The sequence below is a fragment of the Rhamphochromis longiceps genome, linkage group LG12, assembly GCF_057381845.1.
Source record: "Rhamphochromis longiceps isolate RC_006_pf linkage group LG12, R_longiceps_female_GT1.1, whole genome shotgun sequence".
Classification (NCBI taxonomy): Eukaryota; Metazoa; Chordata; class Actinopteri; order Cichliformes; family Cichlidae; genus Rhamphochromis; species Rhamphochromis longiceps.
The window spans coordinates 9,017,218-9,035,379 of NC_140568.1; the positions used below are offsets into that span (position 1 = coordinate 9,017,218).

Consider the following 18,162-nt stretch of genomic DNA (forward strand, 5'->3'; position numbering starts at 1 on the left):
ATTGTAAGTGGCTTGTTAGAGCGAAAGAGCGTATTCAGCGGTGTGCGTGAGCTTATTTGTGTATATGCACAGGGAATGTTGGTTCCCCACAGTGTCTAGCACAGTGTATTGCGGTGATTTTTTGCATCATTTCCCTCTTCCTCCTAAGCATAAAAGCATGAATATTTAAAACTACATCAAACAAGGATTCATGAAATATTAAAATATTCGAGAAAGAAGAAAATCTTTTACCCTGTCTCTTATTCATATGTGTTTTGTAGGCTCTCTCTTTTGCTCTCACACACACACTCACACGTAATCACGCATTTGCACACATGCACATAAGCCCTCTCAGAATTCACCCACGGGTACGAACGACAAACCTTCCCCTCTCTATCCACTCTTCTGTGGTATCAGCACATTGCTGCATTAAGTACAAGACCCGAACATGCAAGAAGGTTCAATAATTCACCCCGGATTGAATTTCTGGCAAAACACATTATTCGAAGTCTTGGTTTGTCGATGTCATGTTGTAAAAAGATGCCAAACAGATGTGTCACGTTTCAGGAGGGCATGTGCTGCATGGGAACTTGGCAGGAGTGACTCTCTTTCTTTCCTGTTTAGGGAGCTGTTTCTTGGCTGAAAGATGAGACGCTGACACTCAGTTGTGCATACAATGTTGTACATTGACAGGTCACAGCAAATCTGCGATGCTGCCTCCTTCTTTGTAATGCTCCCTGTACCGTACCTCTGTTTATTTCTCTTGTCTGGCTAAGAGCTACAGAGGCTGTGCTAATCACTGTAGCAACAGCTCTGAGCAGATGCTGCTGTGTTTTTAGAAAAGATCCTTTTAAGCGTGGATTCAAATAAAAATGTGTAGGGGTAAACATCTTGTTTTTACTTCACCCAAAATGCTTCAATCCATGCTAACAGCATCGCTAACCTGACGACATTATCTCTGCAGCACTATTTGATTTTGCTGCGTGCTATTCAGTCTTTTACTTGTACGTCAGTTTCGGTTTATCTTGAGCTCTCATCAGTATCACGATCACCATTGTCCCTAATTAGTATTCAGCCACTGCAATGTAAATTCAGTGGAGCCCTCTGTTTTAACAGCGGTACTTGGTTGAATTGACTTGTTGGATTATGCCGAGGCTGAGGTTATGTGACATTTATGTCTTTGTGCAGCCATATGGTGTATTTTGAAGCCCATGGGAGACTAATGGAAGAAGAAATCTTATAAGGCTGTATGGCACATCGATTCTGTCACTTTTGCAGTGATGCATTCAGTGTTGTGCTTCTGTTTTCCAGTATTTCAATGTATTTTCTAGCCGGTCTAGTCTTTCAACCTTATGTAGGACGAGAGAAGCTACAATGAAGTGATTAAAGAAGAGGACGTTTTTTTTTTTGGTTTGACTCAAACCTTCCTTTTAAATACATCTTTTTCCCTTCATCTTCTTTCCCCGGTCGTCTCGGTCAGGGTACGGCGCTTAAGAGAATGAAAGGGAGAGCAGTCATATTGTAGGCTAAATCTAATCAAAGGGAGAAGTGCTTTTAAATGTCTTTTGTTCCCTTGGGCAAAACGTTTGTGGGGTCTCTCAATTCTAGCCAGTGCATCCTGCCCAAACTCCACTGCTGCTAGATGCAATTAATATTGAGCGGATTCCCTGAACCGTGCTCCACTCATATAATAACAGTGTTAGAACAAAGGTTAATGCTTTGAATTTAATCTCTGTCGTCGTCATTTTCATTGGAGATGTGATGCAAGTGAGGGGCGGCGGAAATGTTGAAGTGGGGGGCAGCAGGTCTGGAGAGAGATTGGTAGTCAGTGGGGGGTCTCGGACAGAAGCGAAATTAATTACTGGTCTCTGTAAATTCGATGTCATGTCTCATTTTCCCTAATCCTCTCTGCTTTTCTCACTTGCTAGTCGTGCTAACAGAGAAGCTTGGGAAGGCTAATGAAAAGGCCTCTTAGATGCTAATGGCAAATTAGCCCTTGTGTCACTTTTGGAAGCTATGAGTGGAGTTGCTGCCTACCGCGCGAGAAGTTAGCCAGATGGTAGCCTGGACCGCTGCTGCTACCCCTCACACACGAACCAGCGCACAAAAAACACACCAGCGTAAGGGAGACTTTGGGACTCTTATCTCTTATTGCTTTGTAGCTGTAAATGTGCGACACGAGCCCATATATGACTATTCTGGGAGACACTTTGCTTTCTCCTGAAGGGGATTTATCGGTTTGGATTGTGAATAATGAGCGCAACGTAGTTTCATCTCTCTTTGCTGGTGTTGTAAGACTGGACCAGAGTCAGGTTTAACAACTCAGTAGGATTTCTGTCTGATCGGGCCTTAGACACAAACATACTGAGTTACTTGCCTGGATGAAAGATCTCTCTGCAGCTAGTGATTCCAAACAGACAAGCGGGGGGGGAAAGCACACTTATTTTTGGGGCTTTGGATCGCAGAGACAGCGTCTGTTTTAGGTTTCAGTGTGCACAATGTTCCAAAAAAAAAAAAAAGAATTAGTCTCTAACAGAAAGATACAATATGTTACAAGTTGCATGCAGTATCTGCCTCATGGTACTGATTTATTATGCTTCCAACAATGTGACTTTCCCAGCTCTGTGAATAAATGACTGGATGACAAATCTGTTTGAGTTCTGTCTCTTTGAAGGCTCTTCCATGTGTCCAAAACATTACGCAAATACATATCTGAAGTTTAAAAAAAAAAAAGTATAGCAAAAACAGACTGGGCAGTTGGGTTACTCTTTTACAAGTGTGTACTGTCAAAGAGAATAAGTAATCTGAAGTATTTATGGGTGTTATTTTCTAAACTACAGGCAGACTTGAGTAAGTAGTTCTGTCTCATTCCCCTCTCTCTTTCCCATCACTTTTTTTTTCTAACAGCCAGAGAAATCCCAGCGCTCGACTTGTGCAGTTTACTCCCACAGCAAGGAGACAGAGAGCAAAAAAAAAAATTGAATAGAAAAACAATCGTTGCTCCTGAGAAGGCAGCCAGCCAGAGTGTAACATGTGCATTTATGTAAAACTTATAATCCAATTAACAAGTACAAAAAAAGCCAGTGATCACTCTATTATGGGAATACAAAGGAGAGAGGTGCCATGTTCAGAAAACTGCTCATGTGGAAAAAATGCTAATGGCGTGAAATGAGTGTGTCTGGTAATGTGTTTGAATAAAGCCCCATGCTGTGGCAGAAGACTTGAGCACTGATAGCTCTTTTACCTCCTTCTCTCTGCAGGCATACTTCCGACAGGGTGTTGCCCTTCAGTACCTTGGACGCCATGCCGACGCGCTGGCCGCCTTCGCCTCGGGGCTGGCCCAAGACCCCAAGAGCCTACAGCTACTGGTGGGCATGGTAGAAGCCGCCATGAAGTCGCCCTTACGAGGTGAGAAATGTGGCAGGTGAACACGTGCACTCTGTGCGCGCGTGTCAGCAGGTCTTCGTGTGTGTGTGTCACTCTTTTTCTGCTTCACCTTATTCACGTTTCTGTCCTACAGCAGCCTAAAAGCCTGTCTCGGAGATAATCCTCGCTCAGTCAATAAATGCGTTGAGGTGACTTTACCTGTCAGTTTTGTACCTGTTTTGTGGGCAGGCCATCTCTCTATCTGCCCATCTTCCTGTCTTTGTGAGCGACTGGTGGTGTCAAGCACTTACCTTCGGACTCTAAGGAATGACGCCTGCAGCTTCAGCATATCTTACTGTCAGTCAGGCTGACACACATTGATAGCCTGTTATCTTAATGAGCATCCAGCACTAATGCCATTGTCTGTGTCTGCCCCTGTGTAAGCCTTTTTCTTCTTAAAGCTGAGTGGATTTATAAGTAGCGTATTCAGGCCAAGATTGTCACTAAAATGTGGTCTTTTTTTGTTGCGCACTGTTATCTGTTGTATCAAACAACTGCAGCGACCTGATTGTCCATGAGTAATCCGTATGGGCCAGCCTAATGAGCCTCAAACAAACCTGGCACCAGTTTTACTTTAGATGACCACTGCGGAGAATTTAATATGCTTCAGATCTAGATGGCACAGATTGCCAGCGTAGACTGTGAGTCATCCTGCAGTCTCGCTTTGTCATCACCTCCTTGCCAAACTCCTCTGATGCCGTGCCTCTGAATAAATGTGGCCTTGTTTTTATAATCCAAAAATTACTGCACTGTGCAGTGGATCAGTAGCTCAGAAGGCCTTTGTTCAGTGAGGAATCAGCATTTCCGTGATTGAATACCGTGCTCCTCTGAATATTCTTGTGCAAATGCGACAAAAAATATTGCAAAGAGAGAAAAGAATGGAAAGCCCATCTTAACGACAGTGAGCATATAAGCCTGCCATTGGAACCAAAACAAAAAAAGGCTTTGGGTGTGAGCCCAGACCTCAGCATTATGGACCAGAATGGGTCCTCTTAGTAGGGGTAGACCAACATTTAGCCCAAGCCACTTAATCTCTTAATTGTTTACCCTATTTCCCAGAGTGCCAGGCAACCACCAGAGGACCTAATCCAAGGTGTGTTGAGGAGAGGTAGTTAGGTCAAAGGATTAAGAGCAATGATCCTCTCAGAGGGACTCCTGGCACAAGGGGACGATAATCAATGTTACGCCAGCAAACAGGGAGGATAATCAGTGTTACTCAGCCAAAGTCCCCTGATAAGTGAAAGAAAGGTAGGCGAGCATTGCTTTCTCTCCTTCAAGCAGAAAGTGCCATGTTTCTGTCTGCCACGTTTAATAGCCGTGCAGTAATTCAGGATCCAGAGTTCGTTACCTCTGCTGCCATTTTAATTGGAACTAATTAACGCCAAATTATATTTATCAAAACCACTTTAAACACTTTAAAGAAGCATTTATCAAAGTACTTATCAAAATATTGCTTGTTAGTTGTGTAAAAGCCTAATTATATAATCATTGTAATAGGTTTCTTGCTGGCTTGCCTTTGGTGGTAACAACGTTGTTATAACTATGAAAAGTCTTTAGGTTGGCTCAAATTTATCGTAGTACAAATGTCTTTGGTGAAAACTGGATACATTTTTTTCCTCATCAGCATATAAACCATGCAGCTGATGACAAGAAACAGTTGATTATATCTAGCTGTGACTGCAGCGCTCACTTAGCTCGGTCATTTATCTTACCGCTGTCGTCTCAACAAACTTATTTTCAGACTGCTCAGATCACTGTTAGGTTTATGGTTTGCCACTGGGTGAAGAGATCCAGCCGATAACATTTATTCAAAATAAACAAATCCCTGAATGAGACAAGAAGAAGGGACCAAAGAGAACTGAATAAAGGCGTTTGTCTTTTGATAAACAATACTGTTTTATGTACAGTTCAACCCAACAAAGGCTTGCTGCACACGTGCAGTTTGCAATCTTCTAACTGTCGTTTTTTCCTATAACATCAACATTGTCCACCTATATCACTGCAGGGCTCGCAAAATTTCAAAATCCCTGGTAGCCCTTCGGGCAGGCACTCTTCAGTTTTTGGTAGCCCAAAAGAAATTTAAGTAGCCCGAATAAAAAAAAAAAAGAGGACAATTTTTTGATTGATGTTTTCTTTCCTTTACAATATTTTAATGTATAATATTGTAAAGGAAACAAAACATCAATCTAAAAATATTTAAAACACAAATTACAACAACAAATTACAATAATCAACTCAAATACTTGGTTCTAATTGAACAGAAATTTCTATGAACTTGCAAGAACTGTGTAAAACATGAATCAGTGTTCAGTAAGAAGCAAGTGGAACCAAGATCTAGGACATTTGCCTTTTGAAGTTTGCAAAGACTGCTAAATCTTGCCAATGGTAGTTGACTCTTTGCAACATAGTACGCTGTTCTAAACAGCTTTTTCAGGACTTCTTGTTATGCTTGGTCTGTTTTTAGTATGTTTTTTGCAATTGGTGTTTGTTCTGGGAAAGATACTGCAGACTGAGCAATGATGCATTTCTTACATTTCTCATGGGTTCTGATGGGGTCTTTCTTAAAATGACTGGTCCCAGTAACAAAGGCGCTTGTCGACTCAGAAATCAAGGGAAACTCACAACACACCGGGCAGAACATTATGTTATTTAGCTCGTCATACTCCAGCCACATAAATTCTTTTGTCCATGAAACCAAAAAAGCTGCGCTTTCCTTTTGCCTCATAGTCTGATTTGTCATAACTTCTCCGATTTGTGGTAGGCTTTTCTTTGGCTGCCCCTTCTTCACCCTGACCTGTCTTGTTTGGCTCTGCAGAACTAAAATACCTGCGTAACTCCATCTGCTTTTACACATACTTACATAACGATCAGCAATTCTCTGCGCAATCAACATCTATCACATGTTTAAGCTTGCTGCAGGAGATTTCACTTGTCATGTTTGATAGTAAGCTAACGATTGATAAGACGATGCCAGAGGAATTGGTGCGCAATTAATCTGTGACTCACCAATCAGTGCTGCCGCTCTCTACACACAGTTCGCGCGATCGCAAAGTGAAAGTGAAAGCAAAAAACAAGCGCAAACTCAAACGCGATTTCAATGTGTCACATATTGACAGTGGCTCATCGATGACATAATTACTCAGCTACATTTGCGAAAGAATGCAAAAGCATTGACATATCTTTCCTTCCTATGATAGCCCGACGGGCAGAGCTGAGATGGATTTTGGTAGCCCGACTGGAAAAATCGCTAGCCCCGGGACGTCGGGCTAGCAATTTTGCGAGCCCTGCACTGAGTGGCATGAGCAGTGACAACGCAGCCTCTTATGTTTTCGCTAATGTCATCAGAATCAGAATACTTTATTAAACTGAGGGGAAATAGTGTGTTATTAAGATAAGATAAGATAACCTTTATTAGTCCCACACGTGGGAAATTTATTATTGTGTTTCGGTCCCGTGGAGAATATTCCTGCTGTTCTTCCTGTTCTCATTCTGTGTCTTGTTTGTTTTCTTCGAGGGCCAGAGAGAATCTTAAGGATCCATTAGTTCTTAATTGTTAATCATTGGGTTATTTTACACACATGCTAACTAAAAAAGGTTTTTCACTTGAAGCTCAGTCCAGTTGAACCATGAAGGACATGGTGTGGCAGCTATTGACCCAGGCTGCTATTAAAAGATTTTCATTTAACTAGAGTTTCTGGGCACTGTGTGTCTTAAGGCAACTAAGCAGAATACCTGCTAATGCAAAGTACACTTGATTTTATACCATGGGCATCATCTTAAAAATAATAATAGATAGAAAAAGTTGTAAATATTTTTGGTTCAAGTACAGCTAGCAGTTTAAGTATTAGTTAAATGAATGACCTAACCATTGAATGAGGAAGATAAAAGCATGTTAAGACAGCTGTCGTTTGACTGAGGTGTCAGACAGTAATGCTATCTTTTTCTCATGAAAGTTTCCAAAACAACTTTTTAAAAATTCATTTAAACCAAAAAATCGCTCAGAGCCACATTTAATTATGAAGCAGTCCCAAAGAGCCAGCAGCAAAATAAAAGGGACTGATTGGAGTGAAATCTCCACAGATGAAGACACAGATAGTGGATGTGATATATGAACGCTTAAAAAAATAATGTGATTGCATCGTTCAGTAGTGCGAGGACTCAAAAGGAAAGTGAATACCCTGCTCTGGCTGCATAGTTAATATGGGAAACTAATGAAAAATACGGACAGGCTGCTTAGAAAATCACTGAAATTTGGTCTTACAGAGTGACCAAAAATAGTCTTTATAATGAACAAAGTAATACGGACCATACAAAAGGCTAGAGCAAATTTGCTTAGATAACTTAAGGTTGTTTGAGAAATGGAAGTTAAAAGAAATCTGACAAAATGAACAGAATAAATTGCAAATTTGTACCTAGAAACTAATATTTTTTAATATTTTCTGGAAAAAAACAACCTTCATAAGTACAAAAATCACATTGTTTGACACGACTAACATTACTAAAGTATTAACAGAAGAAGACCACAACATGAAGTGGGCAGTATGATTAATTCAGTATCATTAATTCCAAGAAGCATCTTTAATTCTTATATAGGCACTGACGCGTGGTCATGTGGTGCATTTTAACGTCTTCCTACAAGGGGAGGAGCTTAACATTATAAAGTAGTTTGAATATCTTGGTCTTACTTTGGTCTCTAATCTTTAAAAGTCGCCCTTTTTTATGTATACATTTCTTATATTTTTTATAATGACATTCCTCTTAAAGAAACAGGAAATAAGTGAAAGGTATGTGGGTGAAATTGATCTCGGCGCATAAAGAAATGAAGAGATGTTAAACAAAATAGTATCCAAAAGTAGTGACTTATGGGTAAAGTAGTGTGCCAGTAGTGATGGTCTGTTGAAAAAAAACTATGAAGCAATAAATTAGAAATGGTAAGCTGAAAGCTGTCCAAATACAGTTTTGAAATTACTCTTCTGAACATGAAAGGTATTAAAAGGGAATGCTATTCTTTCAGTTTATCTGACAAGGCTGTGTGGGTACTAAGAGGGAAAAGGTTGGAAACCACTGCAGCCTAGCAAGCTGACCTCCCTGGAGAGAGCAAGGAAGGAGGATTTTTATGTATTTATAATAATTTTTTTTGTTGCTGAGAGGATTAGTTAGTTTTATTCTGCATTTTTCTTTTTCTCAACAGATTCAGTGAATGATCAAGTCAGACAATGAACTGTTCCTACCAGAAGTTGTTAATATAGTTTATTTTTTAGGGGTAAAAACTGCATTGTTGACCGATAAACCACAGCGAGTTAACACATTGCTGTGTTAATTTCAAAGAAAGTAAAGCAGCCAAAATATTTGATTCCAAACCGAATACACTGCTGGAAAAAAAGAAACACAACTCTTCACAGGGGGCGTTTTTGCCTAACGAACAAAGCGCTGGGTGGCATTGACAGTGCAGGTAAAATATTTTACTTTTAGTCTTTTAATGAGATTTCTTCCACGACTTGTATTTAACTCGTCATAATCACAAATGAAATCCAGCTGGCAGCAAACATTTACATTAATTTCAAAGGGAGAGGATGGTAAAGATAATCTTATCGAGTGATATTGTATCGCAGAGGCAATTTCCATGAAATCGAGGGATTAAAAATTAAAAAGAGTATTTTATAGCTTCACCAGTCCCGCTGATGACACGTGTGCCTAATGCAGGAGGGAGAGTGCATGCCTTATATCTTTATTCACATGAAATGGAAGGCAGACTATGGTGCATTAGTGATACTGTATGCAGTCATGCTCTGCACATATCCAGTCACTAAAGGAACGTATGGCTCTGGCTGCAAAAGCAATATTAAAAGGCAAAAGGCGAGAAAGAGGTACAACGTTATGATGTTCTGTTAGATGTTTTCTGCGACACGAGGGCTGTTATTCTTGCTTCATATACAGTATTGTGGAAAAAATATTCACCCTCTTCCTGACTTCTTATTTTATTGCATATGCATATGTCACATGTACATGTTTCAGATCATCAAACAAATTTTAATATCGGGTAAAGATCACCTGGGTAAATAAAAAATACAGTTCTTAAATTATGGTTTCATTCTTTTCATTTTTTGGAAAGCTGAGTTTAATTCGACTTGTCACACCAGACCTGCCAGACCTGTTCGATTAAGAAATCTGTTTAATAGAATCTGTCTGACAAAGTGAAGTAGACTAAATGATCTCAAAATGACACACATCATGCCCAGATCTAAAGAAACAGTCTGGATAAGGTTACACAAGCTATTTCTAAGGCTTTGAGACAGTGAGACGAGGAGCAGCGGTGAACCTTCTCGTGAGTGGCGAGCCCACTAAAATAGCATTTCATAAAAAGAGCATCACACCAACAAACATGGTGGTGGTAGTGTGATGGTCTGGGGCTGCTTTGCTGCTTCAGGACCTGGACGACTTGCTCTAACAGTGAATTCTGCTCTCTCCCAGAAAATCCTGAAGGAAAATGTCATCGATTTGTGCCCTGAAACTCCAGCAGACCTTGGTTCTGTGACAGGACAATGATCCAAAACACACCAGCAAGTCCACCTCTGAATGGCTCAAAATGAACAAAATGCAGGTTTTGGAGTGGTCTATTCAAAATCCACACTTAAAGAATCACCAGTTATTGCAAACACTTGACCTCCGTTCTTGCTGCCAGGGGTGGCACAACCCGTTATTAGATAGGCGTTTTACCTAACCAATGAAATAATCATCTAAAAACTGCATTTTTAAAAAAAAATTACAATTGTTAAAACTAATGTCATCATCTGAAACAATTACTTGTGACAAATATGCAAAAAAATCAGAAATCAGAACGGGGTCTTTCTCAGCCCTTTTTTCACAGCACTCTATTGGCCCACGACTCTATTCTCTTAAGCGTTTGTTTGTAAGCCCGTGTATGTGTGTGAAACAATCCAGTCAGATGTTGTCATAACTACCTGTTTAACGAATGAATGCAGCAGCCATGACACCTTTTTAAAAAAGCATTCTCTCAGTGTTTGATTTATGAGTCAGCTCTTGATGTCACTCCGACAGCAATTACAAGCTATGAATGGATATTATATGCACGCACTGTCTCCATAAGCACGACACTCTGCCAAGTCCTGGAACAGAAGCGACGCTCTTGAAAGAGCATCATCAGTTATGCTTTTGAGTGCTTGTGTGAGGATGCATCTCATATTGTGCGTGTGTGTGTGTCTAGGTGAATTAGCATCTGTGGATGTTTCTCAGACTGAGTTACGACGAATTGTAGACTACACATCTGGTCACGTGTACCCGTTTGTACAGGCACGGACTTCTGTGAAGCGCTTTGCCCTGATTAGTAGCAATTCTCCTCGGGACATTTGCAAATACAGGGCCGTGTGAATTTACTCTGATGAATTCAAATGCGTACTTAACAGAAGAACGCTAATGCATCAGTAGACGGCAGAAAAAATAGATAACTGGGTAAGCCTCCCTTACTCACCCTTCATGTGGTTTGATGCTCATATCTGCCGGAGGACTTGGCAAGTCTGGAGGGGCCTTTGAATCCCGAATCCCACGTGGCCCACCATTGATTTATGTCATTGTGTGTATTTTCAGCCTCGGAGGTCACCTTTCTGCATCTCCTTTGCTCTGCATTTCTCCACCGATGCTGTTGCTGTGCTTCAGCTGCAGTCGTTTCCCCATCACTTTTAAAACTGTCTCAAAACCTACTCATCGTGCGCCATTCCCTTAAATTCCCTCAAATATCCGTACTAGCTGAAGGAAAAGGCACAAATTTGGTTTTGCTCTGTGGTTTGTAAAGACAGTTGCCCCCAGTGGTCTAAACTGTTGCTATTTCTACACAGAACTGTTGGAAATTGCCTCTGATCACTCCAGTCAGAGTGGAAGAACAGAAAAATGGCTCGTATATTGAGTTATTGTTAAATTGTCAGTGAAAGCAGTCAGTCAGGCTGCAGGCTATGCTTACTGAGGCAGACAAAACACAACTGTTACTGGAGGAAAAGTAGAATCTAAATTCAGACAACAGTCACCTTTGTCGGAGACGTTAAACACGTAACAGTTATTGCAGTCAGTGTCAGATATCGGTGCCCATCAGAGTGTCAGAACAAGTTTCTCCATTGGAATAATCTGTAGTCTGTTTCTAATCTTGGCTTGCTTGTGTCTCTCCTGCACAGAGTCTCTCGAGCCCACCTATCAGCAGCTGCAAAAGATGAAGCTGGACAAAAGTCCATTTGTGGTGGTTTCTGTGATCGGCCAGGAGCTGCTGACAGCATGCCACCACACGGCCTCTGTTGTGGTGCTAGAAGCCGCACTGAAGATCGGCACATGCAGCCTCAAGCTACGCGGCTCCGTCTTCTCTGCCCTCAGCAGCGCTCACTGGTCCCTGGGCAACACAGAGAAGAGCACGAGCTACATGCAGCAGGACTTGGAAGTGGCCAAAACCTTAGGTAAGACCCCTGACTCGGGGTGACTGGATGCAGATAATATAGGTTAATATAGATTGCTTAGACACAAAAGTTCCCAGAGTGTGGCATTTCATTATTGTGCCCTATTGTTTAAAATGAAACAATCTTGAACTATAAATAATAGAGAGAAAATGCTCAGATCCTCATAAGCCCTTTGTCATTTTTTCTTGTTAAATTATGTAAACAGCTAATAAATGAGTGAAATCTTTGTGATCAGTCATCATACAGTATTTTGGACTGGTGATGACAGTGTCTGTCAATCAGTCAGCAGCTGTTGGGTGGTTATTAATGAGAATGAACACTGTGGTTTTATGTAATCTTCTAACTTTGTTATTTGTGCCATTGTGAAATTACGAAAGATTTGATCTAATTTGTTTGTTTCTTTAGTTTGTGACCAAATAAAATGATCCCATTAGCCGCAGTATATTTTGTGCTTAAAGTAGATGTAAGCACGAGGACAGTCTGAACAGTGTTTGAGCATTAAGCTTTGGCTGTTAGCGATCACCTTGTCAGTATGTTTAGCCACATAGATTATCACTGTAAGCATTACAGCATGCTAATGCTAGCCCTAATCAAAACGCATTCTTGTCCTCAACTCCAGCCTTACATAACTCATGTACTGCGTCTCTGCTTACTTTCATACCTGAGTTGCTCTTGATGCATCCATCGGAGCGTGTGTGCGCGTGTGTGCGCGTGTGTGCGCGTGCGTGCGAATGTTAGAAAGTGCTCAGGCAAAGATAAAAGCGTCGTATGAATGTGTGTGTGATTGGGTGAATAAGACTTGCAGTAGAAAGCACTTTAAGTACTCAGCTGAGAAGGAAGGCGCTGTATAAGTACCAGTCCATTTAACTTACCCATGTCACACAAACACAGTTCAAAAATTCGAGGTTCAGAACAAAACAAAAAACTGAAGAGCTTGTTTTGCCCGGTAACGCATAACAGGCACGTGCACTCTACAAAGTAGTCTGTACATGTTCAATGTAGCAAATATTTTAGACTAATTCTTGTGTATCGTGATGAGTTCTAGTATAAAAGTTGTTAGTGTGACCTTCCAGTGAAGTTTATTTCTTTTTTGTCTCTTTTGTGTATCTTTCCATCTGAATATATTCCACTAAAATGGTCAAATTCCAGTCGCTGCTGGGAATTTTCTATTTTGTTTGCTCAAAAATAAATAATGCCTGCAGTAAGTATGGATTTGCCCGTTTGGGATTAATATATGAAAAGGTGAGAAAGACAGGAAAGGAAAGGGAAAAAACTTCTGAAGGGAAGATAGGAAAAAATGAAAACAGGGAGTAGCACAGACTGGCTCCACTCTTTTTACCCCCACACAGTTTGACACATGACTGGGCAGCACAGCTGCAGATAAGGAGCTGTGGTTCTCAGGTAGAGCACAGAGACTTGTGCTTTACTTTGGCCCTGTCTGTGGGGCCTCTCTGTCAGGAAGAAATAATAAGGCTTTCCCCTTTCACCCTCTGGAGCATTGAGATCAACACTACCAGCTGTCAGAAAAGGCACTCTACTGTGGAGAACTTATAACGGGTTATAACGGCACTTTCCCTTTTAAGGGTGTAATGGCATGTCAGTGGCATAGATGTGGTTCATCACGTCCCTGTTTGACAGTGACAGTGGAATGATGTGAAATAATCACCGACTGGTTTGCAATCCTCTGAGCTATACTGTAAATTTTATTTGTTAACTCTTGAAATTTCATTCTCATCCCTTGTGGTTTTCCCTCTTCAGGTGACCAAACAGGGGAATGCCGTGCTCACGGGAATCTGGGCTCGGCATTCTTCTCCAAGGGGAACTACCGTGAAGCGCTGACCAACCATCGCAACCAGCTGGTTCTGGCCATGAAGTTAAAGGACAGAGAGGTAAGAAACGCACAAATTGCAGCAGTCTTGAAACGGATAGAGCGGAATAGCTGTCATCTCAGAGGGCGATAAATTGATGTTACTACCATTCTTTCCCTTTTTCTCTCTCCCTGAGTCTCTTATCATGTTGTAGGTGTGAAATTGTGCTGTGCCAAGCATTCTTCAGCTCTGTCTTTTAGAGGGTACTTGAAGGTGGAGGCTGAAGGTCACAGAGATGCTGCTCCGCTTTGTCTATTTAAAAAAAAGAAAAAACTGGCGTCAAGTTAATGTAGAGAACAAGTGAAGGTGATGGCGGAGGACGAAGAATGAGGAAGTTGTAATAAAGGGCAGTAGGATAGCCTTGGCAGCTGTTTCTCCTTATTATCAATGCAAAGTATTTATGCAGATATTATGTAGATGTGTATCTGGTTTGTGAAGCAGTAAGTCTGGGACTTTGGAGCATATGCCTGCTTTGGAATGTAATTTAGAGAGATTAAGTTGTTTGAGGCAGCGAGAGAAAGGAGGAGTTGGAAGGAGAGAAGAACATGAAGGAGAGGGAGGAAAAAAGTTGGACAGACTGGTCCACTTTTCTTTCAATTGGTGCCCTCTTTCTCTCCTTGCTCTGTCATCTGCTTCTCTCTCCCTCTCTCTGCGGTCATTGGTGGGGGTTGACAGGTGCTTGTTCCAACACAATTCCTGTCGCACATGCAGAAGAATGGCCTCTGTTTCCCCTTCATTCCTTATCCTTCCCAACAGGCAGGCCTGCTTGTTTATGCTGCCTGATATCGGGAGACATTTAAACGGTCCAGCCAGACGTGGCACAATGCGCCAGGATGAAACTAACTGTTGAAAATGAGGCCAGAGGTGCCCTTGACATCTTTCACTCTCACATTCTGAGGACATGTGCAGAGCACAAGTCAGATTATAAGCCTACAGACGCCAGAGTGAAACCTCTCTGTTATTTGATGTTAGTGAGGGATACAGGCAACACATGTAAGGCGTTGACTGCTCTCAGCTATTTGACTGTTCTGCTAAAAAGAAATGTTTTGATTATATGAGATATAGACATGAGATAGTTCTTCTGGCCAGAGTTTGTAGTGACATCTAAAGACTGCAGAGAAGTATATCAGACTATCTGCCACTAAGGCCTGTGCTGTCACTTCACTGTTGCTTCTTAAAAGAAAACAGTGCAGAAACAGTGCTTCTATATGTGAAACACAAGTGGGAAACTGACCACTCATGTCTGCAGGAACATCTTTGGGTCTATTGGAGGTCATTGAACAGCATTAATCGTTGCCTCATATGCGCAAGGTCTCGATTGCCCCCTGCACAGCCAGCCCTACTTGCCCCCCTTGTCCTCTTGTTCATCTAAAGGCCCCTTAATCAGAGTCATATGTGTGTCACACCACCTGGTCTCCCTCAGAACACACTGGAGCCGAGTGGAGAGCTCATTACAGTCAGCCTGGTGTTTTTGTTCCTGATGTGGATTTTTTTATCTGGCCTTTCTGAAGCTGAGGTCACTTCCTAGAGGCCCGAGGAAGGATGTTGTTGCTGCCTGGATTTCCAGTGTCTGGCCTGCAGTCTAAGGGTGTTATGAAGGCCCTCAAGCAGGAGATGATGCATAGATTCTCAGGGAACATTGGGAATTTGTGCCATTGGTGACTTGTAACAACTTGAATTGTTTAGTAAATTTCCTGGAGACAATAATGAAATCATCTGGTGAAATGGTTCATTTAGGAAAAAAAATGTTGCGGACAATGGAACTGAGTTAATGTTGGATGTGGGTTTTGATTGCGTTAAGCCTAAGGTTTTAATCATGAAGCTAAAATGCTTGGATCTAATATGGACATGCATGTGTTTATATCCTCTTTTTCCTACGTTTGATAGCACTCTTATATTCAAAATCAAATTCAGGTCATTGCAGCTCCTGGAGGTTTTTCTTTTCCATAGTATTTGTTTTCTGTCTCACCATGGGAACTGGTCCTGGGTGACATCAGAAGCCCAAATCCGATTATACCGGCCCTGATTAGTTGGCATTAGTGATAGCTATGTCAGGAATGACTCCTCCTATATATTAGACTAACACAACTCTACTCAGAAACCTCTTCTTCTTCATCACGGAAACCTATCAGCATCTGTGCTAAAGGTATTAGGGAAGCCTTTCAGCAGGTATCAGTGCTGCTGGCCTGGGAAAATAGTGACTTTCACAAGCTGCATAAGCTTTCTAGCAAGGCCTGATAGTGTCCATAAGCCATTAGTTAGTTATGACTAAATCATGAGTTTAGTGTATAAACTCTCATATGATGTGAAAATGTGTGATTTTTAGGACACTCAGACCTGATGTTAGCTGGTATGCTGTTTGCTTATAACCAGTTATTGTTGTTGTTTAGCCAGCAAGTTGTCAGCTGTTTGGAGATGGGAGGGTCACTGGTCTAGTCTGCTGACAATAAGTAATTGCGGCAATATTGGAAATAAATAAACTTCAATTCAGGAGATGAGGCTGAGGTGAAGATGAGGAAGATGAGGTGGTAATTAGGGATGAGAGAGAGCAGTGGTGGAGGAGGCAGATGAAGAAGTGCAAGAGAACGACATCATGAGAAACGATCATGAAAATATACAAGTACAAATGTCTGACAGTGCTTTTTGTGATTTTTAAATTCAAAGTAACTCATAAGGTGTTCTCTCTGTATGGCTGGTCTATAGCTACATACATAAAACCCGATTAGGTAAAACAGCAATTTCCATCTCAGTCCACGAATACAAGTTTGCTGGGCAACACTGCGGTTCCACCACTGCTATGTATTTTTAATGTATTAGTTCTAAATTTTTGAGAAAGCATCAATTTGTTGGCAGATATAATTACACACTTTTCAATGCTTATTTATGAATAGAATATTATTTTTTCCTGTTAAATACCCTGTAACAACTACTTACTCTACCTCTAAGTATCAATAACAGAGCGTCATTAACTAGGATGCTTTATAAAAGTAATTGGTATGTGTTTTTGGGCTGGTGCTAAGAATCAAAACCTGTCCTTTTCAGTGCTCTGTGGGACGTTTGCTGTCATTTTTGCAGGACCTTTTTTGAGAAGGCTAAGGCAACAGCTCAGCACATAGCGGAGATTCATGTACTTTCTGTGTATCAAACATACACGCAGTTACCCTCAGGAAAATCAAGGTCAGCATGCAGCCTAATCCTGCATTTTTCACAGAAAGCATAAGCTTGTGTTTACACATGCAGCTCGCTGCCCTTTCCTCTTTCTCACTGTTGTTCACATAGTCGTCAGTGTCCAGTCTGTGCACTGTGGATTTTGTTTTGTTTCTTTTGTCAAAACCACACATGGGATAACTTGTGTCTATACAGAATTATTTCTACTAAATAAAAAATAGTGTATTGTAGAGGAAGTCTTTAGTGTCCTGATGGCCTGTGTGAACATTCCACCAGGGACCTGACAACCTTGTCCACACACTTAAAGGGAGTTTCTCTCAAACAACATGCATAGCTGCATGCTGGGCCTGTCCTCTAGTGTTTTTAAGTAAGATGTCCACTTAAGGATTGGGTCACTGACCCCAGTGCACCCAAGCCTTAATGCAGGCTCTTTTTAGGATGAGGACCCTCCTCTATCAAGTGTAACTGGAGATAATCCAGGAATCAGTATTTTCCCCGTAGAAAGATTTCAAATGAATGCTATATAATTAAAACTTATGGATAGTTAGGTAGTGAAAATCTAATAGCCAGTGTCTTTGCTATAGAAACAAGGAACTGACTGTTAGTCAGCTTAATATATAGTAGGGGAATCCCGACTTTTCCTGCATTGGTGTCACAAGTGCCAGTCAGTCATGGCTGGTGTATTTGAGCTGCTAATTAGGGCTCACAGAAAGGTTCCCATAGTGGGATGCTCGCCCAAGCTAATCAGAGTACAAGGGTTATATCCAAAACATTGCATTCTTAAGTCGTTATGGATACAGATTATAGTAAGATTGCACTCATTAAGTTAATTACTGACATCTGAGCATGTGGTGATATCATTAGGAGAAGTCAAACAACTCAAAAAATCAAATGTAGCCAGATATGGTACAGGGGGGAAGCTAAAAGTGGACTTTAATGGTTACTATTCTTAGCCTTATTGGTTCTTTGTACAATGAGGAATTAATAACTCATCATTTTCATTACAGTTATACTTGTTCACTTTTATTTTTGCCTTGAAATAAAATATCTTTTTTGGAGAATGCTGCAGTAGCATTGTTACCATGGTTCTATAACTCTGATGAGTAGTCTAACAAACAGAAGTTATAGCTACCGCATGCAAAAATTCAATAAGTTGTTATGAACATGGGTAAACTCGTAATCACGTAAAGAGGTTATATGGCTTAACGTTTGTGACAAGGTAACATATACCTCATCGCGTATGTGTGCTAATAGTGGTACTAATA

At 41.1% G+C, this 18,162-nt stretch overlaps 1 protein-coding gene across 3 annotated transcripts in view; it reads left to right on the forward strand.

Moving 5' to 3' along the window:
- Window positions 1-18,162, forward strand: part of LOC146656858 (tetratricopeptide repeat protein 28-like) — a 191,325-nt gene that overhangs the window by 111,639 nt on the left and 61,524 nt on the right. For all 3 annotated transcript variants that reach the window (XM_085424633.1, XM_085424635.1, XM_085424636.1), the window contains 3 exons: window positions 3,240-3,387; window positions 11,589-11,861; window positions 13,620-13,750. In XM_085424633.1, the coding sequence (XP_085280759.1) occupies window positions 3,240-3,387; window positions 11,589-11,861; window positions 13,620-13,750 (552 nt within the window). The remainder of the gene's footprint in view (window positions 1-3,239; window positions 3,388-11,588; window positions 11,862-13,619; window positions 13,751-18,162) is intronic.